Here is a 25,329-nt window from a genome sequence, read left to right on the forward strand (position 1 = left end):
ATAGGGTTTGCTTTTGGGATTGCCGATGGGTTTGCACTTACAGTTGACGCTTTCACGTGTCTTGCGACGCTCGACACGAATCCAGCGTTGATTTTCCTTGCGTTCGCCTTCGTAGCCATCGCGTTTCCAGGCCTCGGCACAGGCGCGATCACGTGGAAACACAGGACGACTATCCAGGTACGTAAGCTCTTTCTGAAACACACAAAGTAAAACCATTATCAGACGGCACACATAAGATATAAAGACCTTGAACTTACACACGCCAATATCAAAGTTTTGCGATACTGCGGCAGTCGGGAGACCACGGGATTACCCTGCAGCACTAGCACCTTTAGGTTGGGCATTTGTTCGAATATTTTCACAATCAAAATGTCATCAATGCGATTGTTGGCCAAATCCAGCACCGACAATGTCTTGCACTCGACCAAATAGGCCAAACTGGCACTGTCCGTCAGATAATTCGAGGTAATGTTGAGGGTATTTAGCACAGGCAGAATTTCCGTGCCAATATTCTCAATTTTACGTATGTGATTCTGGCTAACATTCAGGGTATCCAAATCGCGATTGTATTCCAGATTCTCGATTTTGGTTATCAAATTATTCTGCAGATACAAGCACTTGAGTTTTGTGAGCTTCGTGAGATTTTGTATTTCCGAAATGGCGTTGCTCTCAAGCCAAAGGGTCTTCAGTTCTGTGTATTCATCCAGGTTTTCTATACACTGATAGCCTACAAGGAAAAGTTTATTAGTTTGGCTATAAAGTTTACGTGTATTTACTCACCCTGAAAGTGCAAGTAGAGCACATCGTTGAGGCGTGGCGTTTGATATAATTTATCCCGCTTGCATATTTCCTTGAGGCCCGCTTCGGTAATGCGATGTAGGCCGGTTACCTCCTCGTAGCGGCGGCCACGGCCCGCTTCGCACATGGTAGCTCAGTATTTTTTCCTCTTAAAATTTATTTTATATTTGAAGAGAAGTTTTTAAAATATTTCATATGCTTTGAATTTGATTAGTACTTTGAGAATGATTTGTTACAAAAAAAGCACCGAACCGTCTTGCGACTATTTTGATTGAATAAACATGGCCGTTGTCGATAGCAACGCTTAAAATACAATTGCAGCTCTGAGTTGTGTTTGTTTACTGTTGTATAACACCATTAAACAGTGCTGCCAATAGCAATTCCTGAAAAGAAGAAATTCAAATTAAACGAGTCACATCTATTATACCCGGTACTTGGTAGTTCGTCTGTACCTAAGTGTTTTTTTCAAATTTTTATACCCGGTACTCGAAGAGTAAAAAGGGTATATTGTATTTGTGCGAATAGCGGTTGTATGTAATGCACAGAAGGAAGCGTTTCCGACCCCATAAGTCTATCAGTCGATAGAGCCATGTCTGTCTGTCCGTCTGTCCGTCCGTCCGTCTGTCCGTCTTGTTTGTCGGCTAGTTATCAGAGACTATAAGAGCTAGAGCCACCAAATTTTGCATCCAGACTTCTATCTGCTCACACTAAAACCAGTGTATTTAAAAAATTAGCCCAGCCCCCTTCCGCCCACGCAAAAGGGCGAAAACCTCCCAAATCTACAATTTAGAAGATAAAAGAAAATGAAAAACGCCATTCTGTAGGGAATGACCATATCTATCAGATCACCAAATTGGTATCCGATTGGAAAATTATTATGGCAACAATGAAGAAATTAATTTGCTGTGGCTAAACCCACCCCGTCCCGCAGCTTATATTTGTTTTTTTCACATTCTCTCATTCCACACTCTGCGTCGTGTGATGTGTGGCTCTAGGGGAGGGGGGGTGAGCTAAAAGAGCGGATGATGTTATTTAGATGTAGATGACATCAAATTAAAATTGAACGAGAAGGGACGTGTGAGACGCTTCTTAAGCGTCACAACTTTTATACCCGGCACTCAGTACTACATCTGTAGCTTAGCGGTTATTTGTCAAATTTTCAATTTTTTCCTCATCTGTCATCTACTTCAACAACACTACTCACGCTAACACGCTCCTTTAGCTCGCCACTCTCCCCTAGAGCCACACACTGCAGAGTCAGGGCAGAGACGCGGCAGAGGCAGAGGCAGAGACGTGTCTGCGCGAAGCAGAGTGTGAATGAGTGTACGGAGTGGGTTTAGCCACTGCAAATTAAAATATTCTTTCTTTGTATAAAAATGATCCAATCTAATCCCAATTCGGTAATCTGATAGATATGGAAATTTACTATGAAATCGTGTTTTCCTCTTATCTTCAAAATTGTGGATACATCAGATATTCGCCATTTGTGGTGGGGGGAGGGGTTAGGGGATAATTTTTTAAATAATCTTGTATCAGTGTGATATCACAGCAGTTTGGAGGCTCTAGCTGTTATAGTCTCTAAGATCCAGCCGCTAAGATGCCGACTATTGACGCTGATCAAAAATATATGTACATACTTTATGGGGTCGGAAACGTTTCCCACAATATACGCTATTTACTCTTAGAGTACCGATTATAAAAACGTTTTTGAACGTTTTTTTTTAAATGAGTATCGCAATTATACAAAATTGGGAAAAATAATAGCTTTGTCTGATCGATTTAGATCTTTCTATGGGATATTTTCACAGCACTTGTTCTTCCACTCTTCACGGTCTTTCAATTTAAAAATGTTAATTGAGAATTAAGATTTTTTCTGGAAATCATATACAATTCTTAGAAAATTTTCCGACTGATATAGCATTTAATAACTTCTTAAATTGGTATTATTCAATATAAATATCCTGTGAAATATCATGAGTTTTTCTAGTTCCATCTTCTATAATATACATTCCACTTTTACATTTTCCATTTAAAATTGTTCATTTATTTAAGTTAATGTTCTCAGTGCGGCACACAGTTGTTGTTGTTGTTTTTGTTTTTCTTTAACACAATCAAATACAAATACATATTAAAAATGCATGTAATGTTTGCTAGTTATTCAGACAATTGTAGACAATTAATTATGTATTGTGTATTGCAAATATGCCGCTTGTGTGATTTTTCATTATTTCTAACATATTTTCAATGTTCTTTGATCGTCCATTAATTAAAGCCTCGGGATAGATGCAAGATGCAAGATGCAAGATGAAAGATGCTAGATGCCAGATCTGTGGTATGCAATGTGATTGTTCGTTTTGATCTCAAATGTAAATTCGATTTAGAAAGCATTTTTTCCATGCACTTACATATGTATTTATGTATGAGTATATTAAATATTTAATTATATATGTTTTATATATATTTATGTGTGTGTTTGTGATCTGTGTTGTTGTGTGTTGGTGGAATAAAGTGTTTATAATATAAGTTGTATCGTAATAATAATAGTTTCTACAGACGAACGAGTACACATAAACTTGTTTAAAAATAAGGTTCAACTGGTGGGTGGGGGTTTACTAGTTGGCGAGGGTAGTTGGGAATAAGCCACATTACATCCCCTGCATATACATAAAAATACACACATATGCAAAAAGTATACATAATGCATATGTAAGTAGTTTCTAAATGCACAAAAAATCGTACAAAAAATTGTATATATAAAATCGTTGCAAGGACACTTTCTGTTCGAAATGTATGAGAATATTTAAATGGATGTATGTATGTATGTATGTAGGTATGTATATTAAATACGATATGTATATGAGAATATGTGATGTGGTGTGGTGGCTGGCATTTTTGGGTTTTGGTGAAAGTTAAATTATATTTCGGGTCTTTTTTCTTTCAACATAAATGTTTTAATTTTCATATGTGGGAGCAAATGTTTTGCTCTGGCGAAACTTAAGCTTATTTTTGTGTCAAAACATGAGCCAAGAAATGAGGTAACAATCAAAAATTAACAAATGCTCAGTTAATAATGTTTAACAAAAAGGAATGCTTGGAAAACTGGCAAGGAAATTGTCTTTAAATTGATAGGGAAAATAAATACGAATGTTTAGATGCCCAGTATGCCTTTAGTGGGCGCATATGAGTGGTCGGTGATTGTGTTTGTGATTGTTTGTGTGTGTTTCTGTGATTGTTGTGATTCAGAGACGGCAACGAGAAATGTTTCTGCATACATATGACAAACTACAGACTACGAAAATTGTTCCTTCGCTCATTCCTTTCGTTTCCACCCGCTTCAAAGTCGACAGACGGGATCATCGCTGCGCAATCTAAACGTGATCGTAGCTCCGGCGAAACGAACGATACAGGCAGCACGCAAAGAGTATGGTCAAAAGCTGTGTGGAAAAACTCATAGTTAACAAAAAGGAAATGCCATGTTAAAGTATCTTCCACTCACCTGTATACCCGCCACAGCCAGCACCACAGAGGCCAAGAGCAATGTCTTTGAGTCCAAGATTCCCAAGAGCTTGTGCAAGCAGCCACTCTGTGTGGCATGCACCACAGTGCACTCCTTGGCCTCGCTTAAATTGATGACAGAGCAGCATGCCGGCGGCAGGGTCTTGTTGGGATAAATAACCTCCCAATCGTTGGGTCCATACGTGCCGCAGCAATCCAATTCAGTTTGCAACAGGGTCCAGGCATCGCGATAATCCTCACGCTCCTTGTAGTGCCGCATGGTCGCATTGAATTGTCCCTCCATTAGTGGCTGCAGATCCGAATGCTTCACGTACCCGGCCACTCCCAGACCTATTTCGAACAGAAATATGACCACGGCGAGTATGGCAAAGCTGAGGATCATGCAGCTGCTCTCCTTCAATGCACCGCAACAGCCCAGGAAACAAATAACGGCCACAGCGGCGCCCACAATCATCAGTATTATGGGCGCTGTCCATATATGATCCCCGACAAAATTCGAATAGTGTGCATAATTCAATTGAACCATGCCACCCACCAGAAAGATGAGTAGACCCGTGAGCTAAAGAGAAAAAGGAAATGAATGTTTGAATTTGGTCAAAATAGGAAGTGGCAGGACTTACCGCAAATAGTAGATTGCAAAAGAATGTCAAATATTTGACACATGCCAAGCCGCCGGATGCCATTTTACTGCGAAAATTCGTACGTCTCTCGCGTTTGCTCTGATTATTGGTACTGCAAGAAAGGGAATGAAGGGATTGAATGAATGTTGGTGAAAAATATTCACCGATTGGCCCAGGACACACACACGCGGTCGCACATCAATCAATAAAACGCTGGTCAACCGCAGACACAACCCACACACACACACACGCGCTTCTGGGCTCTAAAAAGGAAATCCGAGTGGCTACCATCCGAAGCCAACCCCCAAATCACAGGAATATACACGCAAGCACAGTCGAGGGACCCCTGATGTGTCTCTCTCTCTCACTGTTTGCCTTCACCTGTCGTCTGTCTGTCTGTGGATTAACCCTACATATAGCAGAACTTCCCCCACCACACACACAACCTTTCCCAGGCACTTCACTTCCCATAGAGCGAAAGTTGTCAAGTGCAGAATACCCGTTGGATGGCAGCAAAGCAATGCAAAAGCAAAGGCCCACCAGCACCAAGGCTCTTTCGTATTGAGTGCATTTTCTGCCATTTTCTGCCATTTTCATTTCATTTTCATTCCAATTTTTTGCTTCATTGTATTCGTTTGGCCCAGTTTTAGGCGTATTATTATTTTTTATTACATATTACACCCGTTTGTATTTTTGTTTGTCGCATTTTTGCTGCTTTTTAGTTGAGGGATGGCTGATGGGTGTGGGTGCTGGCGAAAGTGCCTCTCCATGTATTTGTTACAAGGACGACCTGCAATGAGTGCAACCACCCCACGGAATCGATTAAGGAACGAGTAGATAACAAATGTTTTGAGATCCGATGGCTGGAAGCTATGGCAACTATAAGTATGGAATTACACTTGAACACAAGAAATTTCGCAATAGCATGATAAAGAAATGTCCAGAGAGTATGGCGACATGGAACGTTTCCACAATCAACAGAAAACTGTTCAAGTTGGATGAATCAAGTAATAAGTTCAACTCCACTTGATAATGATTGGGTCAGGCTTTCTTAAAACCATTTGAGACTCACATTAAAGTGCTTTCTTTTCTTTTTCTAAAATATACAAATTCAAAGAATCGAATACATTTCACGAACAAATAATATATACATATGGTATGCACATGGTCTTATCTTTCACAAACTTATTTATGTATTTTATATAGCGTACTACTCCTCAAAGCTGTAGACTGACTTCATTGGAAAGCGTGTTTAAACTTGGACACTGGCGATTGGAAAACTGAATGGATACTGAGTTTAAAATTGAGAAAAATACAGCTTTTTATGGACTTCTTATTATCTTATCTTTCACTAAGCAATTTCTTATCACAAAGTATTTTCTATAACATACAGGAAATAAATGATCTTGTGTTACACCTAAATTACTCATTGGGTTAATTCATTCAAGAATCTCAACCAATACAGTTCATACAGTAAAACAAATTCTCCTTTAGTTTTATACTCTTTATGTATTTATTCTAAGCAAATTATGTGTATGCCATACCGATCAGATCAGTTTGAACTCTTCAATTAGTAGGGGTCACTGGTCCAATTAGTTGATTGACACACACACTCACACAGCTGTGCTGCCCTCCTGCCATGGGCATAACCCCACATAAGCATAAACGTGGAAAGAGAACCAAAATCGATCGTTTTGAAATTGTGTCAACGGTAGCAAAAAAGTGGTTAATAGCCACTGGCCGTTGCGGCTGGGCTTCGTTAAGTAAAGGCCTCCCTCTTCTACTTCCTCTCTCTCTCTCTCTCTCTCTCTCTCTATGAAAGAAGCGCGAGTGAAAAGTTTCACCTGTCGCACACGGACACCAAAGTGTAGGAGTAATAAAATATACATTTCATTCAGACACGCGTAAACAGGACGATAAAAACGCCGCCACTGGCTGTCAATAAACCTTTTCTTGAAGGTGGCGGACGTATTGGCCAGAACGGAGGACAGTGGTTACAATACGAGGAAATATAAAATAAAACAAATTTTTTAAATATGAATATGGTTTTAAGAGCAAAGCAAAAACCAACAGTGCGATTTTTTTAAGATTAATATTTGGGAAAAGCCTAGATTTATGCACTCGATTTGTTTCTGTAGCATTGTATACTGATAACCCATGACCCTATAAATCTAATAATTTTTTCAATTTATTCCATATATTTCCATTTAATCAGTGAAATGGAACTTTCATGAAGATTTTCTGTATGATAACCAAATAAATTACAGGGGAAGTCTATAATGAATCAAATTTATTTTAACTCCTACAGAAAGAGTAATCGCAAATTTCGCAACCCTTGGGAGTTATTCCTGTCATTTGATAAGCCAATGGGCTTCACTGTTGCTGTTCTTTTACCCACTTCGGGGAGCTGGGAGTGAGAGTTGGTGGAGCAATTATATTGGGGAGTTACCAGCTTGGAATGGGACGATGAAGGCGGTCACTGGGGCCTGTCCCTTTTAATACCGGGATGTATGTAGGTACGAATGCATGTGTGCATAATGATACACCTTTTTATAGGTTGCGTGCCATCGACTAATTCCGGAAATCTAACCATAAGCATGGGCAATGGCATACCCGCCTGTCCTGTGCTGACCCTTTGAGCTATTTTTCTACAAACTTTACTTGCCACAAAAGTTACAACGCAAAAGATTGAAAGTGTTTGGTTGGTGGGGCACCAAGAATTGGAACAACAATGGAAACCAAGTCTCTGGCGGAGTCCGCGAGGGGTTAACAAACTGCAGCGAACTCAAGCGGCAAGCGCGAAGCGCCACACGGAAAAAATGCAGCCACTGCTTTGGCTTTTTTTGCTTCTTTTTTGTGTAGATTTAAATATTCAAGCTATGCGGCGGATGGGCTGGTTGTTTTTTATGTATAACTAGTTCCATCCATACATACTCCAAATTCCTAGATTTCTCACTCACTTAGCAGGTAGTGGATGCCATGCCCCCCCCCCCCCCCCCCCCCCCACGACAAAAAAAAGAACAAAAGAGATGAGGCACAAAAGGCCAGAAAAGTAGAACGGAAGGAGGTAGTGAACCTGAAACGAAGAAAAATAACTGCACATTCGTCGCTGCTGTCGCTCTGCGTTTCTTTCTGTGTTCCCATCTCTGTCTAGCGCACTTGGCAACTCCCGACATACACACAATACGCGCACACACCAGCTCCAGCTCCACAGAGCTACGAGAGGTGTCTTGACAATAATAGTTAAAAGATTCTCACATAATATTGCACTTTAGTTCTACCAACTTGTGTCTGTGTGTATACCTGATTCAAATCACTGCACTCTCCACCCTTCACTTGCTGTATCTTTTTGAGTTATCCGCCAAAAACAGCGCTAAGCAGGTAAACAAAATTGGAGAAGTGATGATAGAATATTGATACACACTATATCGATATATCGGTTGCCTAAGAATATATTTATGGAAAATATCAATGTACAAAAAATGTTTGTGGGATGTGTCAAAAAAACAGTTGTTGTGTTATTTCAATGGAATTCACGCCGCTTATCTTATTACGTATATAAATGCCGACTTTCATTTATTGCACGTTTCATCGATAGTTACATAAAAAATTCGATACTTGTGTGCGATAAGCATCTACAAGAATAGCGCTTCACAACACCACTTTCATGGCATGCTTGCCCTCAGCTGCTGTTTCCCGCGAAATAATTGAAATGAATTGTGTAAATACACAAAGAATCGGCGTGGTTGCGTGCAGTGGTGTTTCTAACAATGATTGTTTATGCATTACCCTCGTCTAAAATACACATGCTAAGCCGGACTTGTAATGTGAGTCCAACAAAGACAAGCCAAAAGCAGCCAAACCTGCAGTCTCTGTGCACTCGCAAAAACATGATGAAATTCTTAGGAGTTTTAGTGAACGCATTTCATCATGTGAACTTATCAATGAAATACCACAGTTTCAACCGAACGTTTCCAGATGCTAGCGAACTATCCGCTGTGCTTGGTTATCTGTGAGACGCAACGCATTGGGGTAAGTTTAACCGTTAGAATTGTTGCCATGAAAAATTGCTAAAAAGGGAAACTCTCATGCAAAAGCTGATAGCTATGGCACTTGTTGCTAAAGTCATTTAATTTTGAATCTTTTGAATGATAACAATAATATTTAGATATAATGAACAATCAGAAAGGAAACCATCTCTGACCTGAATAATATACAGCTGCGTCGTTTAAAACAGCACCATGAAAATAATTGTTTTCTTTGAGATATTTTGTTAAAACAATGGTTCTAATGAAGGGTTTTAAAACTATTAAACTCTGAGGCTTAATTCAACTTATCCGAGAGAAACGGTATGATTTGATGGCTTTAGTTGGAAATATTTGAAAGGAAAAAGAATTATTCCGGTATTTGGGCGGCACAAATAGCACCAATTTCATAAAAGCTCAATAAACTTCAAATTTAAAAGAAATTTCCACAATCTTTCATTAATATAGTTAACTTTATATGTATTCAAAAGTTAATAATTTGTTTTAAAGCTTTTGGCAGCAAAAAAAAAAGGCTGAGTCCTGTCATAAAATGTAACCTTATTTTCGAGTCTTTCCTGGGGGATTCATCTCCACAAATCTGGCAGAACCCCCAAATGTCAAACTTTTTCTTTGATTTCGTACTAGAAACATATTCCTTAACTGTTCCCCAAAGATTTTCTCTATGGTTCATATCTGCGGACTAAGCAAGAGAAAACATTGCATAAAAGTCACTGTTTTAAAACCCCTTAGAGCTGTCTATCTGGTCTGTTTTGTCTCAGCATGATTATTAGATATACATATGTGTCAAAGAGTTGCGTTTTTCATTTGGTAGTCGTTTTACATAAGATCTAAGTTTTAGCTTTGGGTCAACTCTAGCTTGTATTTACTTTGCCCCATGGTAACTTTGCTAAACTGCATTTTTTCTCAGACTTCGAAAACTTAATTTATATTTATTTGGAAAATTTTAAAGATCCATTGTAAGCTCTGTGGCCGGCTTTAAAGGACCCCTCTTGCACTCAGAAACCAGAATTTTTAACCGAAATGTGGATATTGCGCCAATTCGCCAATTTTCAAAACGAATCATTTTAGATGAGGAACCTACTATTTTCCACGCATAAGATTAGCTTTCCTCTTTTGGAGTTAAAGTTTTGATCCTTTGGCTTTTTCTTCCCTAAAGTGCTTTTCGACGACCCAAAACAACTAATATTTTTTAACTGTCTGTTTACAAACGACTTAAGCTCCCGACTATTATATTAATTAAAAACATTATATATTAAAAAGCTCGGAAAAGTAAAAGTTTATATAGAATACAAATTTTTAATGCTATTTTTGTTGCCGTTCAGTTTCGCTTCTTTTTCGAAAAATTGCCTAAATTATTGAAGGCCGCCAAAGTTGTAAGAGTAAGGACACTTCTCTCAGATAGGAGACATCTCAACCTACTTTATATTACTTCAAAGTGCAAAAAATGTAGTATAGAATCAATTTTTTCTAAACAATAACGACTGTTGTACCACGCGGTGCTATTATTTTTGCCGCAACTGTATATTCTGTAGGTCAGGTAGAAAGATTACGTATTTAAATATTTAGACTGAACGTTTGCTGATTACTATTTTTGCAGCTCGCAATAAATCATTTGGCACGACCTTGATAGGAACACCACCTCATATAGCTCTCCCACGTTGGATAATGAGAGTTGCAAAGGTAAATAATTAAAAAAACGCACATTTTGATATATGTATTTGTTTGCTTTATTCAATCAACTTTGCTTGGCATCTAAGTATACATACACTAGTTATATCAAATGGAATTAGCATCCATTATTTTTACACTTGCATTCAATAGGGATGTATTCGTATCCGTATCCATACTGATCCTCCTTTACTTGTACACACCAAATGCTCATCGTTCTTAGACCATTCCTAAACTGTATATACAATACGAGTAATATGCTGTTTTCTGTTTAGTATTTTGTTACATAAATATTTGCTCATTTTTTGTGGGTGTATAAATATATAGAGATAAATATATAATAGACTTGATTTTGTGTATGTGTTGGTTGGGGTGTGTGTGTGTGTGTGTTTGGGGGAGAAAATCATTTACAATACTTACTAAACATCTATATTGCAGTTTTATCCAAATATAAATATATTTGTATTTCATTTGTGCAACAGAATTTGACTAGATTCGACACTCGTCCACAAACAAAACACTTTTGTGCCATTTCGTTGTAGAAACCCCCTGCCCCCCAACCCCCCCTGCTCCTCCTTTAACTAACAAACTAACCAAATACGAATTACATATTGCTCTATGGCCCATTCCCCATGCCCCTTCTAGAGTTTCTTTCTCTTTCTGTGCCATTTACTAGCGCACTAGAAATAGATGTATTGTAAATATGTATGTACATATGCATGCTTACCGACTAACCCAAAATACTAAATCCTCGACTAATCAAACATAATCAACAAGCTTAACTTTCACACCCACGAGAACGAGTCGGCGTCTCACCCTAACTACTATTTTTCACTTAATTATTGCTAAGACCCAAGCATCCATCCACACAGCATACACCCACTTCCACTCACACTGACACATGCCACCCATTGAGCACCGTTATTTTATTACTGTTTACCGTTTGCCGCCGTCACCACATTGCTGCGTAGAGTTGTCCCGCTCTGGCAGACGTTCCACCCGGAAAGTCCTACAGTTCGGTTCGTCCTCAAGGTACAGCGCCATGGCAGGGCAGGACATGGGGTACAATCGGAAGTGTGCCAATTTCAATGTGCCATTCAACGTTTCGGTGTGTTAATTGTTTTGTTACCCTGCTCCGGGAACCATTACATCCGTAGTACGATAAATTTCAAGTGCATTAAAAAGATCATGGGTGGTAAATTAACTTATTGGCGCGTCACTCTGCCGTCGTCGTCCTCCTTGTCGTTGTCGTTGTCCTCTCTTCGTGTCGTTCCGTAGTCGCGCCAGGGCTGCTAGTTAACGTTAATTGATGCTTTGTTTTTGTTGCTATTGCTGACAATTATATATATATATATATGTTTATACAAACATACAACTATGTATGTGTATACATAGCGAAACTCATTGAGAGTTCGACTCCCTGTCATCTGTATCTGGTGTTTGCTTCCGTCCGTTTTTACTTCCATTCTATATATACAATTGCAGTATGCCTCAATAATAATCTACTATCATTATAATGCTTATGTTTTAACAACTTTAGATTAATTGCATAATATATATTTTTACTCAATATTGACTCTACTTCTGTTGAACATCCTATAATCTAGGCTTACCTTTTGTTTTTGGTATTTATAGGGTTTTAATATTCCATATATGTAAGTATCTTTATGCGTATTTATTTGAACTTAAATTCTGCGTACGTATATTAATTCTTAGCTCCTATATAACTTGCTGATATATCAGAATGAGTTCTAGTTGTTTTTTCCATTTCGATTAAGTGTATTTTGAGCAGAACTAGTGGTGGATAGATGTATTTCGAAATAGTTCAATGAAACAGACATAAAGTACAGTTGAGCTTAGGTTTAAAAGAGATAAAAGCCAAATGCTGAGTAGACGAAGGAACAGCTTGAAGTACAGTTATACTTGAAAGGTGGAATCTTTCATAGTGTATCCAGAATTTAGGTATTGTTCAGAAAAGCATGGTACTGCCTGCCAAAATCTAAGTTTTACTATTTCTATGGCAAAATATCGTTTACGTTCAAATCAAATAACTTCTTAAGATACTTTTGTCTCAATGGAAAATAAATTGTTTGCCTTTTCCTGCTCTCTAAATTCTATAAATTCTATATTTACTATCTCTATACTCCATAGATCATCCGCCAACTTAGAGAAACTCTCGAAATGGTTCATCGAAATTATCATTAACATCTGTAAAGTTTCCGGAATTGTTACCCACACCGACGCCGACGCCGACGCCGGACACCACCCCAACGCCCACTCCGACATTAATTCCAACCCCCCCACCGACGCCCACGCCAACTCCGACGCCAACTCCCACATTCACCGTTGTGGAGCCATTCAGGATGAGTGTCGGCTGCTGCTGTTGGGGCTGTTGCTGCTGTTGCTGCTGCTGCTGTTGCGGCTGTTGCTGCTGCTGCTGCTGCTGCTGTTGGGTCAGCATCATTGTGGCTCCCATGTGGCCATGACCATGCATCGTCTGCTGCTGTTGATGGTGATGCTGCTGTTGCTGCTGTTGTGGATGATGGGATGTTGACTCCAACTGTGTCTGCTGCATGTGCAGCGCCTGGGGCTGGAGACTCTGCATCGCTGGATTGGCCGAAACGGCAGCTGCATTCAGCAGAGTGCCATCGGCAGCGGCCAAAAGAGCACAATCGTAGGCCCCACCATTGGCCAGAGCATCCTCAAAGCAAAGTGCAGCCGTGGCATTGGCCGATGCACCATTCGTGCCAACACTGGTGTCCGCCGTGAGGCTGGAGAGCAGGACACCACCAACGGCACCGCCATTCAGCTCCATTGCAGCTGCCTCCTCGTTCCGTTTCGAGAGTATGATGTGCGTCAGATTGATGATGTAGTTCTTGGCCAGCGTCAGTGTCTCAATCTTGGACAGTCGCCGCTCCATCTCCACGTGAGGAATGACCTCGCGCAACGACTGAAACGCATCGTTCAGGCTGTGCATTCGCATGCGCTCCCGCTCGTTGGACTCCAGACGCCTGAGATTCCGCTCCTTGGCATTCAGTGCTCCCTTACGACGCCGATTGGCGTTCGAATTCGAAGAACTGGAATTGGCACTGTTTGGAGTGAGACTCGACGGACACCCGCCGTTGCTCTGCTGTCCACGACCTCTACTCGAGGGCCGTTGATTTCCCTGGGAATGACCCTGAGGATTGTTGGTGCTGCTGCCACCTCCATTGCTACTGCCGCCGCCACCGCTCGTATCGTCGCTCTGCGAACTGGAATCTGTCATCTCCAGATCATAAGTATTATTGCTTAACTGCAGATGGAAACGAATACACACACTAATATCAATGTTACTCTTTACAGATCATCCGCTCGTTGTCTGCTTACCTGTGAGGTGCGTCTCGAGGCACGTCTTACGGGCCGGGAACTTCTCTCCGCCGACTCTGGGGACAAGCCGTTGTGTCCATCTGTGTTGTAGTTGTTATTATTGTGATGCAACTGCTGCTGAAGCTGCATGAAGTCATGGCTGCTCATCAGTTCCGTCAGCTGTGTGGCATCCATGGTTCGTGGGAGTGTCTTGAAAGGGCTACAAATTGCAGGTAAGTTATAAAAATAGAGTTAAGAGAGCGGCGAAGGGCTGTGGGAAGGACCAAATTATGAAATCTTCTTTTTGAAAGACGGAAAAGACTCTTTGGAAATGTTTTTAAAACAATTTTTATCCTTTGGTTATAAAAAATACTTTTAAAAAAAACATCCTCTATTCATTTCTTCTTCTTAGGTGGTGCTATATCCCCAATATACCTTTATGATCTCCTCATTTCCTTTATTATCTGTCAGGTTTTTTGTTATTTTTGCTAGTCAGCTTTTTAATACTCCCCCGTAATTGCAGAGCTTTCTGTCAGTGTTTGTTTTATGACATTTTATCTAGCATTTCATTCGCCTAACCACATTTGAATCATTCGTGATATTCGTTATCTTCAAATCGATATTTTCCTATATGGAAGTTGGACCCATCACACGTGCTGCCATTTGACACATAAATTAGGTTAGGTGACACATTCAATCGAATGTCCAAATGTTATTTGAGTTTTCTTTGGAAAAGTTCGAGTATCGAGAACATTGTGTAATTATGATTGTACAATTGAAGGCCGAAATATTGCACTCTCTGCATTTGTATTGAGATCAAAGTTATTCTTTTATAAAGCAATAGCATATAGCAAAAAGATGTAAGGTCTGATCTTCGGGTTTAACATGTTTTAAAATTTATTTGGTGTTTAAGACGATCGATTTTAGGCGACATTGAAAGTACAGAAACATAAAATTCTTTATCCGCTTTGGTATGTGAGATGTAAATATGTGTTTAATATATCTGAATGGTATTCTGATATTTCGTTATTTTTTTATCCTCCTAAAAAAAACTCTCCCTTATAGGATAACTGATTTCTTTCGCAATTTCCGGATGTATTAAACGCATTCTAATAATATTTTCACCACGCAACTCTTAAAGAAATAAATTTTCAATTCAATACTTTACTTTGTTTTCCCACAAGGATAATGTGACACACTTTTCCCTCGTTATTCCTTTGGCAATTATTTTTAGAAAGAGTCCCTAAACCGTAGAATTTCGCCACCCCCCAAATAATCCCCCAGAACAATCATGCAACGCTAATCAACGAGGCAGCAAATAGTAAGAAATTATAAGACGATTTCCCCCTCCATTTTTCCGTTTGTTGTTTTTTTATTCTGCACCCAATCCTGTTGCGCTTGGGGTCAAGAGTCAGTCGGCATGAGAAGAGATTGCATTGTACTTGAAAAAAGAAGAAAATAGCGAGAGAAAGAGAGAAGAACAGATTCTTGTGCGGTGGGAAAGGGAATGGTGTGTCGATGAAATGCTTTCGCGCTTTCTGTCGTTGTTATGGTTATGCCCCTTGGCTTTCCAGCATTTGACCCGGAACCCCGTACTGTTGTGGAGCATTTAAAGAGTATAGAGCAGAGGCAGGACATGATGCACGGGGAATGGGGACACTGTACTAGTGGAAAACACGGACTTTGTTGTAATAGAAAGCGCGCACTTTGCGGTGCATTTTTCTTCGACTTTTCCACCACTGAGGCGCTGAGTGAAACAAAAGTGTCGCTATTATTTAACGACAACAGCTCCTTGGGCTTTCTCTCACTCTCTCTCTCTCTCTCGGACTATGGACTGTGGCCTGTTTGGCGGGTCTTTAAAAGAAATGTTAAGAGAAATGACTACAATACAATGCATATCACAGCGGTGGTCCAAGCCGGGTGAAGGCAGCGTTAAGTGAGGAGCGGAACAAGCGATATTTTCGGACGATATTTTATCATATTTATATGCATTTGATATTGAATTTTCTATAATAGGGATTCCCTATAAAGTCTCGAGATAATCTTTGAAAAAGTTTCTCAAAATGTTCCTCATTTTTTAAGCTTTTTTACAATTTTTTATGTGTGGAACTATAATTTCACTAAAATCCTTGCGATATTTGCTGATACTTCCGATATGTCATTGCAATTCGTACACTCGTATTCCATATTCAAAATGCAACAGGGCCTCTGCCATCTCTAGCACATTATGGGTGGAGCACCCCTAGCCCTCAGGCCGCGTATAAGGTTATAGGGTTACACTGATGTTATATAATGACTTTCGGTTATAAAAAGACTTGGGGAAAGGGCAACAGTTTGTCCAACGAGTCGTCGATTTGTCGCCATCGAATGGGGGTAGGGTGAGGGTTCTTGGCTTTAAATGCAGATACTTGCAACATGTTGCTTGCCCCTGCTGTTGACACTGAAAATGCAGCTTCCTTTGTCTGGCGGTACGGTTGACGGGGTCTGCAGGTCTTGGGGTCGGGTCTGAGGTCCTTAGCAATGCAGCAGCGGCAGCAGCATCCCAGTAGTCTACAGCCAGTCAGTCAGCACCTGGTCTTGTGTAATATTTATTATGCTTTCTAGTAAATAAAGCATACCCATTTCTTGTGTGGGTTGTGTGACCCGGTATGGGGGGCATTAGAGGCGCTCTTGGGTTGCAAGCGGCGTTTGGAACTGCATTTGACAAGCGTATTGGGGTATTTCGATTGTGGTTATATCATTGAATTACATCTGCTTCGAGCCTGCAAGGCGATTGAGAATTACACCAGTCTCAAAATTGGGTTAGGACGTTTAATGCCTTTTGGGTTGATTGAATAACTGATGGATAATAATGGCAAAGGATGTCACGAAGAGAGCACGCTTTCTTTTGGGTTTCAGTTACAAATTTTGTATTATTGGCGGTTTTTATTGAGAATGTTTTTAGGGGGTATAAAAATCAGAAAAAGATTTTAGATATCTTGTAGAGATATCCAAAAATCGATGTGGTTTGATGTAATGGATTAATGATAATTTGCCATGAATACTTTCAAGTTTGGAAAGTTCTTCCTCTTAATAAATAATGAATTATTCCTTGAACTTTATTTTACAAAATATTGGGAGTATTCTCAATCGCCAGACAACTTGTGAAGGCAGAATGCAAATTAATTCAAAATATATTTCCGATAAGTACTTTACAATTTGGAACATTTATTTCGTACATTTTGAATATTTGTTTTAAATTTCATTAAATTCAGTTTAAGTAGTATCCCTTTTTATTTTGAAATATTTTTATTTTATTAGTTCTTAGTTTTTTTTTTATTAATTTTTGTAGTTTCCTCTTTAATGCAAAGTTGTTTCCAAATTTAAATAGTTAAAAATAGTCAAATTTAAAACTTACATTCACTCAAAATGTATTACCCCAGTGGTATATTTATGACTGATCCTTAATATTTCCCGCAGATCTTTCAAAAATATCTCTTGACACTTTTCACTTTAATTAGCTGCATTTTTTGAACCACATATTTTACACACATACAAACTAGATTTATGGCTTTTCCTTTTTTCAAAATTGCATCATATTATTTCAATATTTTTTAAATTTCAGCACTAAATAATCCGAGCAGTGAACAAATTGCGTTGAGCCGTGGACCGAAACTGAGCGAAACGCACGCCGTGGAGCACCGGAAACGCGGAAGCGATGAGGATGACGGCCACTTGTGGAATGGTTGCAACAGTGAGGCGTCCTCTGCCTCTGCCTCGTTGACAGGCGAACCGAGTACCACGGCCAAAGGCGAATCACAAGCCTTGGCCGAGCGTTCCCGAAGTCACGCAACAAGTCTAACGGTTCGCCAGGGGGGGGGGGGGCCTGGTGTGTGGGGCTGCCCGAGTGCCCGAAGCGAAGCGAACTGGCGAATGGAGAGCATTTGAAAAGGCTCAAAGAATGAGTGCCACGATTCGGAGTGAGTTTTATTACGTCGCTTTTGTTTTGTAATTTTTTTCTTGCTCTAAGCAGTTGGGGCGAATCCCCACACAAGTGAGGCCTATAAATAAAGGGTTGGGTCGACACAGGGATACCTGTGATTGGTGTTGAGAAAGTGAGTAAAATAGAAAAAAAAAGATTTAAAAGAAAAATAATTTTTTTCTGCCTTCATCTCTCTAAAGGCTAATCCTACATATAGACTTTGAATATTTTAGTCTTGGGAGTTTAATTTCCTGCATTTATTAAACCATTTCGGTTAAATGTGGTTCCACTTCTTGCAGCTGGACTGATGAATCGTGAATTCTCCTTTTTATACCCGGTACTCGAAGAGTAAATAGGGTATATTGTATTTCTGCACCCAGAAGGAAACGTTTCCGACCACATAAAGTATATATTCTTGATCAGCATCAATAGCCGAGTCGATTGAGCCATGTCTGTCTGTCCGTTCGTCTTGTTGAGCGCCTGGATCTCAGAGACCATAAAAGCTAGAGCAACCAAATTTTGCATCCAGACATGTAGGACTGAGTGCCGGGTATAAAAGTTGTGACGCGTAAGAAGCTTCTCACACGTCCCTTCTCGTTCCTTCTGTCACATGTAGGGTATTGAAACGCTGCCCTTATCACATTACACGTTATCCCAGAGTGAGAGCTAGAGGAAAGCAGACCCAACCCTCTTTCGCCCAACGGGGTGGCTTGTGTTTTGGAGTTTCTAGACATGTCACACACCACGTGCTGAGGGCCCACAACTCCAGACGCAGGGGGTAGCGGCACAGAACTGCAGGGGAGTGTGGGCTCTGTGTGAGAGTAGGAATGTGGGTGCCTGATTAGTACCGCTGACGCATGTTGCCCCATAGCTCACCCACTCACACTCCACTCTCTTTCTCTCCCTTTCTATGTGCGGCCTGCATTCGACTTGGACTTGTCGCCCAGCACAGGCCAGCTCCTTCCTTCCTTTGTTACCAACTCCGATTGAGCGCCCCCGAGTTGTATACTGTTATTATTATTATCGTCTGTTTGTCTACAGCCCTGTTCCTGTTGCTGTTATCACAGTGCTTACGTCCTTATCGGTTGGGTTTTATCTCATGATAAACTACGAGTATTGTCGACAGATAATATAAAATGTTGCCGAAGCAAAGTTCTTCTTGTTTTGCTTTTTGGAAAGTTGCATGCGTCTGCTGCCTGCTGCCTGTTGCCCTTTTTCTATAGAATTTTGTATGGTTTTTCATTATGAATTATTCTCTTTCGTTTGTTTGATGTGGCCCAAAGGGTTTCGCTTTTTTTTTAAATATGTAATTGATGGAAAATATAGTGGAGTAACAGGAAGCGATAGAGATGTGAAATTTATGGATAGTAAAAAGATAATGGAATGAAATGAATGCGTTGTCATAAAAAAAGTTATGGATGGTAAAAGAAGAGAATGGAAGACAATTTATATAGTAAAAGAGAATAATGGCAAGGAAATTGGGATGAAGGAATTTGGTAATTAAGGAATACATGGAAAGGATTTCTAGATAAAAAGATTTGATAGATAGATGTATAGAATTGATTGGAAACTAAATGGACGTTAAAGAAATATTTTAAAAATTCGTAAAATTCTAAATAATAATGAAATATTATTAAATAAAAGCGAAGGCATAGTAAGTAAACAGATATTATATTATATATAAATATACAAATTTTTGATAGATCAAAAATATTTTATAGAGGGGTTTGAAGTATTTACAAACAAAATTCATATTTTAATCTCTAAAACACACAAATTTTTTTTGTTCGTTCGGCAAACAACTATTTTTTGAGTTCAAAGTTGTTTACTAACATTTGTACCTGGTCAATGCGGACTCATCGTCTGCAACCAACGAATTTCGCTGTAGCGATTAAATTTAAAAAAATCTCTAAAACAAAATTGTTAAATTGTACACGATAAGAAAGAGTCTTATGATATTTTATTGAATTAAATATTGAATATTTAAATCATTTTACTCTCTAACTAGAAGGATTTAGCTTTGTTTACCGAAATTTTACTGCATTTTCCATGCCTCTTCCGGGTTATACCTAATTTCTGAGGATTTATTTGCACTCTTAAACTCCCAAGCAACAAATGTTAATTTTAGAGTAAGTCTGTTTTCCGTTTCCATTATCATCCCCTACTTTGGTGGCATAAAAGGAAGTAAACTTCAGCCTCAAGTGCAGTACTCCCAATGCAGCAGGACCAGCAGTAGTAGTGGTACTGTGCTGTTCTAGTCCTGCCCGCAAATTCCTCTTCAGCCAAGTGTTGCCAAATACAAATTGACAGTTAATATTTTTAAACTGGCAAGTCGATGCAGCATCAACAGAAGCGACAGCGGCGGGGTTAGGACCATAGGAGGTTGAGCGGCGAAACACTGTCGACAAGGACATTATGTAAATCACACGACAGCAAAAGGGGCGCGAGCGTTGTCGTGCTCTATCCACCCGAAGCAGCAGCAGCAGTAGCCCCCAACAGTAGAGATGTGGAAGTAATAAACAGGAAAGAAGGAAAAAAAACAAAATGGAAAGGCTTTCTTTTCAGAGTCGAAGCTGATGATGCTCCTAAAGATGGATTATAGCTATGGTAGATTTCCATGGAAATTATGGTGAAATTTAGCAAAGAAAGAGGATCAGTTGGGTATTTTTTGCAGGGCGTGAATAGGTACATTTTTCTACTGTCGTAAAACCTTACTTTTCTGAATAGCAAACATCTCCACAAGTCGTTGTAGAGGTATGTTTGAAGGGTATACAGAATGTAGACAGAGTCTCGGAGCTGAATCGAAGGCCGTGCCTGCTGCGGCAATTGCGTGGGCGGTAGCTGCTTACAGTAGTCCTCCACCGGCAAAGAGCCTTTTGATTATTTCCCATCCAACAGAAGTTGAATGCAGCAGTCTCTGCCTGCGTCTGCTTCCTCCTTGTGGCTGTGTCATGTCCTTCCAGAGTTTTGTCTGCTGCCCTGCCCTGCCCCATCAACAGTTGGTTCAGGGTCTGCCTTCCCAGCGTTCAGGGCTGGCGTTCTGGTTCGGGGTTTCACCCTTCACCCTTAACATATTAAACCGATCATTGTACTCGACATTGGCAACTCAACACACAAAAAGCCAACGCAAACAAAATGCACTAATAAATATTGTATTTAAAAAGAGAAGGAGAGGTAGGCGACTGTTTTATAGTTCGAATTCCACAAAGAAAAGGCTGTCGTTGTTGTACAATCTATTTTGTAGCACAATTAAAGAGTATTGTTAATAAACGAATGAGTTAATAGATGGAAAATATAAATTCTTAGGTCTAAACAAATTAAACCACCAATTGAAAGTGTGACTGCGGCTTAAGACCATCAAAAACCTCTCCTTAAATTAAAAAAAAAAAACACCCCAAAAATACCTATTAAAATAACATACTTACACATTTTTCATACACCAATTTATTACATAATCTCTAATGCCCTCCTCCCAAACCATCTACCACCAATCCTGGCAACCGCAAATTTTGATTCAATCCCATCCTCCGGGGGGCGCCAACGCTGCCTTTAATGCAATCAGAAAAGAGGTCTCTCTGCCTAAACACACGACTGGCATATTTAAGCAGCCAAGCAGGATCTCCAGGATCGACTTTAACACGTTTAAGACTCAAATTTAATCATGACAAGTTCCCCGAAGCCGTCGGCTCGTCAGGGGGTGGGGGAATCGCACCCGCGGATATTTTAAAAATGCTAAAAACAACGAGAGAAAATATTATAAGGCAGAAATTGAATAGAAAGGGAGGAAATTCTGGTAGTGGGGACTAGACTTATACTTGTAGCTGTGCTTGCTCTGACCTCTGGGTTGGAGGCCCACCCACGCGGCCTGTCAAATGTCAACAGCAAAAAAAAGAGAGTCCTCGACAGCTGCTCCAGGCATCCAAGTCCTGATCACCGCAACACCCCTTACTCCTCTCTCGTGCGGAGCTGGTCCCGGAGCAGAGGTTGGTTGGTCATTCAGTTGGCATATTTACATTTATTATGGAGTCGCCAAGCCTGAAGATTGACGTCGTGCTTCCGCCCACTACAATAAATAAGTATTTTCCAACATAATCGGCCTTAGCAATGTTTACTCTTCCCGAAGGTCCTTTGGGGCAGCAATACGATGGTGTCAATGGGGCTATTTTTTGCTGTTTATTGGGGTCAAATTTTGTGTGAGAAGTTGAGGATGATGGGCATGAATTTTGATGTTTTTTCGATGATTTTTCGTATGTTCCTAAAGTGATTTTCTATTGAGTTGAAATATGAAATGAGATTTGGGATTTCTTTGAATGGGGAAATCCATAATTGAGATTCACAAAAAGTACGCAAATGTTTTGTTTAAGAAATCCACTATATATTTTATTATACCCGGTACTCGAAGAGTAAATAGGGTATATTGTAGAAGGAAGCGTTTCCGATCCCATAAAATATATATATTCTTGATCAGCTTCAATAGCCGAGTCGATAGAGCCATATCTTTCTGTCCGTCTGTCCGTCCGTCCGTCTTGTTTGTCGGCTAGTTCTCAGAGACTTCAAGAGCTAGAGCCACCAAATTTTGCATACAGACTGCTGTATGCTCACATTGAAACCAGTGTATTTCAAAAATGAACCCCGCCCCGCCCGGCAAGCTAAAGAAGCGTGTTGGTGTGAGAAGTGTTCTAGATGTAGATGACAGATAATGTTGTGTTAATTTAATTTCTTCAATTTAACATTTGACAAAACACCGCTAAGGTGTAGATGTAAGTGTAATCAAATAATACTTAATCTACAAGTATAGCCACCCGTTTTCCTCCACATTCTCTGAACACTTTCGACATTTCCACTTTTACTCAATTTCCATAAATCTGCAAAAGGGTTGAGAGAACCCTTTAAATCTCTGTCCAAAGGCCATTTCAAAGGAGTTTCTTTCCGAAGAAGTTGTATTTAACCAAACAACTTGAATGCTTGTTAAGTCTCACTCCGTCACTCACTGGAGAGGGGCAACAAAAACAACAAAAAATTGTATAAATAATTATTATTTACACACAGCATGTGGCTCTTCTTCTGTTGGGCTATGGCTATGGCTCCGGCTCTGTGGCTGGGAAACGAGCGATTTTATGGCAAGCATTTTGATTTAACGAGCCAGAAAGGCATCAGTCAGCAGGCAGGCAGCAGCAGCATATGTGAAAGGAAGGCTTTTAGTGGGAAGGCTGCTGCTGCCATAGCCCCTCCTTTTTGTATGCCTCAGTGGCTCTCTGCAGTTGCTAATTGGTGTCATTAAAAAGTTGAAGGCGAGTCTTTTAAAAATATCTCGACATATCTCTTGACACAAGTACAAATATCGCGCATACGTCATGAACTGCCGCAGAGAGTCGGCCGTCTACCAATGTCTGCTTTACAATGTTAATGTAATCAAAGTTTAACTTCCGCCTGATTTGTGATTATGAAAATCCATAAACTTTTGCTAAACAAATTACAGAAATTCCTTGCAGGTGCACCTTGACAAACAAAAAAGGAGCAAAAATAGATGTATAAAAAAGGTTACTTTACTTGATAAAAATTAGCATTTAAATTACAGGAGCGCCAGGGTTCAATGAAGCGCTATTAATTGGAATGTTCTAGCCAGTAGGGAGTCTGTGGAGGGGCAGGACGAAACAGTCGATGACGTCTGGGCAGGCTGCCTTTGATGGCCCCGCGATTTGCACCTCGGGAAAAAAGTGACATACCGGATAATTGTTATTGATGGCGCGTTACGAGTCCTTGCGTCCCTGCGTTTCTGCTTTGTGGCCTCCTGTTGCAGTCGCTAAAAGTTTTGTGTGTCTTTTCAGCCATGGCAAATGAATGGCAAATGAGGCTGTTATGTGGCCCTGGACTATCCGTCCGACTGTCTCTCTGTCTGTCAGTGGCACACTGTCGAAGAGCGATACACGACCTTAGGCCTGTTAATGAGCGAATGTCTGCCGAGGATTTATATAATCCGTCTTTTATTGGAATGGGAAATGACTAAAAGTATATCTTGATTATAATTTGTTGGTGGAATTTGGAATGTAAATGCAGATTAAAGTCTTGATGGTTTTTAAGTGATTAAAAATATGGAGGTAGCTTCTACAGGGGACTTAACGGCTTTTAAATAATTAATATATCTAAATATGCATTTAACTTTAATTTTCAACATAACTGCTGCTGTTTTAATTTTAGATCTATGACTCGGAACTATTTTTAGAACAATATTGAAAACCTTTGAGCACCTGGAACGCTGATAGTCAAATATGTAACCCTAGGATTTCTGGATATTCTATCAACAGGTATGTAAATGCTGACATAAGCTTTGATGGTTCTTGGTTCTTTTTGCAAATCTTAGAAGCCAGTAAAATACCTATGGAGAGTTTCAATTTTCATATATAATTATAGATGCTGCTTAATTGAAGGACTTGGAAACGCTAATTGAATGTTTAATAAATATTTTTCTAACCGGTAAGTACATATTTATGGATATTTCCTTTCCTATGAGTTTCTGAAGTACCTTTTCGTGAACTGTTATTTCAAATATTTTAAGAGCCCAACCAAAAACCTGAAAGGGCAGCCTGCCTTTCTTGCCTTCAAAATTGTTATTTCATACATCGGTTTTTATGGTTTAATCAAAAACCATAATCATTCCAATCGTAAAAGCCGAAAGAATTGACTTTTAATCCCCAAGAATAATATGGTATTATGATCTGTCTGCCAGAGATACGATTTGTGCCCTTTTCCGGGCTTTCCTTTTCCCACACACTGAAACAATGCGTCAAGGCCATCACTCATGCATAAGCACATGCACATAATACTTATATAATACACTAAAATCTCTGTGGAGGAGGCACACGAGGAGGGCAAACAGCAATGCATATTTTAATTTTCGCACACGACAAGGATGACAATGGTGAAGAGAGTGACTTGGGAGAATATAAAGGGGAAAGTAGCGACAAAGCGTGTGGGAGTAAGAGAGAACAGCGTAAATTGAGAAAGAGTGTGGGAGTATTAGATGTGAGAGAAAGAGAGAGTGGGCGTCAGTATGGGTGTGGGAGAGGCAAGAGAAATAGAAAGAGAGAGAGAGAGAGATTCAGTTTGCTGGGTGGGCCGTTCGTCTGACTGGCGCCGCTTTGACCAGGCCGCAAATGAGCGACGCCCCTGGCATTACCCCCTCTGGCCAGACGCCCTTTAATCACCCAATCGACACACTCGCATATACACAACGGAAAAGAGAGACAGACACATACATACATATGTACATGTGCACACACAAATGGAGAACAATCTATTTACATTTACACCAAATGTACAAATTTTTTTATCGGTGTGGGAAGGCAGTGGAAAACAGAGGGGAAGCAGTATGTCT

The 25,329-nt window shown here is 39.9% G+C and overlaps 3 protein-coding genes across 5 annotated transcripts in view; all 3 read right to left on the bottom strand.

Annotated features, from left to right (window-relative positions):
* LOC117588145 (dynein assembly factor 1, axonemal homolog) overlaps positions 1-989 on the bottom strand; it is a 5,508-nt gene extending 4,519 nt beyond the window's left edge. For both annotated transcript variants that reach the window (XM_034279242.1, XM_034279240.1), the window contains exons 1-3: positions 781-989; positions 258-727; positions 42-192 (exon numbers count right to left, since the gene is read on the bottom strand). In XM_034279242.1, coding sequence (XP_034135133.1) covers positions 42-192; positions 258-727; positions 781-925 — 766 coding nt within the window. In that variant the 5' untranslated portion in view covers positions 926-989. The remainder of the gene's footprint in view (positions 1-41; positions 193-257; positions 728-780) is intronic.
* Positions 1-8,352, bottom strand: part of LOC117588158 (CD63 antigen) — a 26,090-nt gene extending 17,738 nt beyond the window's left edge. The window contains exons 1-4 of one of the 2 annotated variants that reach the window (XM_034279266.1): positions 8,238-8,352; positions 4,935-5,046; positions 4,295-4,873; positions 4,128-4,232 (exon numbers count right to left, since the gene is read on the bottom strand). In XM_034279266.1, the coding sequence (XP_034135157.1) occupies positions 4,167-4,232; positions 4,295-4,873; positions 4,935-4,997 (708 nt within the window). In that variant the 5' untranslated portion in view covers positions 4,998-5,046; positions 8,238-8,352 and the 3' untranslated portion in view covers positions 4,128-4,166. Of the gene's footprint in view, positions 1-4,022; positions 4,233-4,294; positions 4,874-4,934; positions 5,047-8,237 lie in introns of those variants that run through there. The other variant, XM_034279265.1, reaches the window with a different exon arrangement.
* A 3,911-nt stretch (positions 8,353-12,263) lies between these two features.
* On the bottom strand, positions 12,264-14,198 carry LOC117588152 (protein dimmed). Its single transcript, XM_034279249.1, has 2 exons — positions 14,015-14,198; positions 12,264-13,940 (listed from the first exon to the last, which is right to left on the bottom strand). The coding sequence occupies exons 1-2, from the start codon at positions 14,186-14,188 to the stop codon at positions 12,813-12,815; spliced, it is 1,302 nt and encodes a 433-aa protein (XP_034135140.1). The 5' UTR covers positions 14,189-14,198; the 3' UTR covers positions 12,264-12,812.
* Between the last annotated feature and the right edge of the window lie 11,131 nt (positions 14,199-25,329).

The sequence above is a fragment of the Drosophila guanche genome, unplaced genomic scaffold (genome assembly GCF_900245975.1).
Source record: "Drosophila guanche unplaced genomic scaffold, DGUA_6, whole genome shotgun sequence".
NCBI classification, from domain to species: Eukaryota; Metazoa; Arthropoda; class Insecta; order Diptera; family Drosophilidae; genus Drosophila; species Drosophila guanche.

Coding starts and splice junctions, on each gene's coding strand:
- LOC117588152 (XM_034279249.1), bottom strand. CDS start 14,188: ATGGATGCCACACAGCTGACGGAACTGATGAGCAGCCATGACTTCATG. Junction 13,941..14,014: donor CCTCGAGACGCACCTCACAG/GTAAGCAGACAA, acceptor TTCCATCTGCAG/TTAAGCAATAATACTTATGA.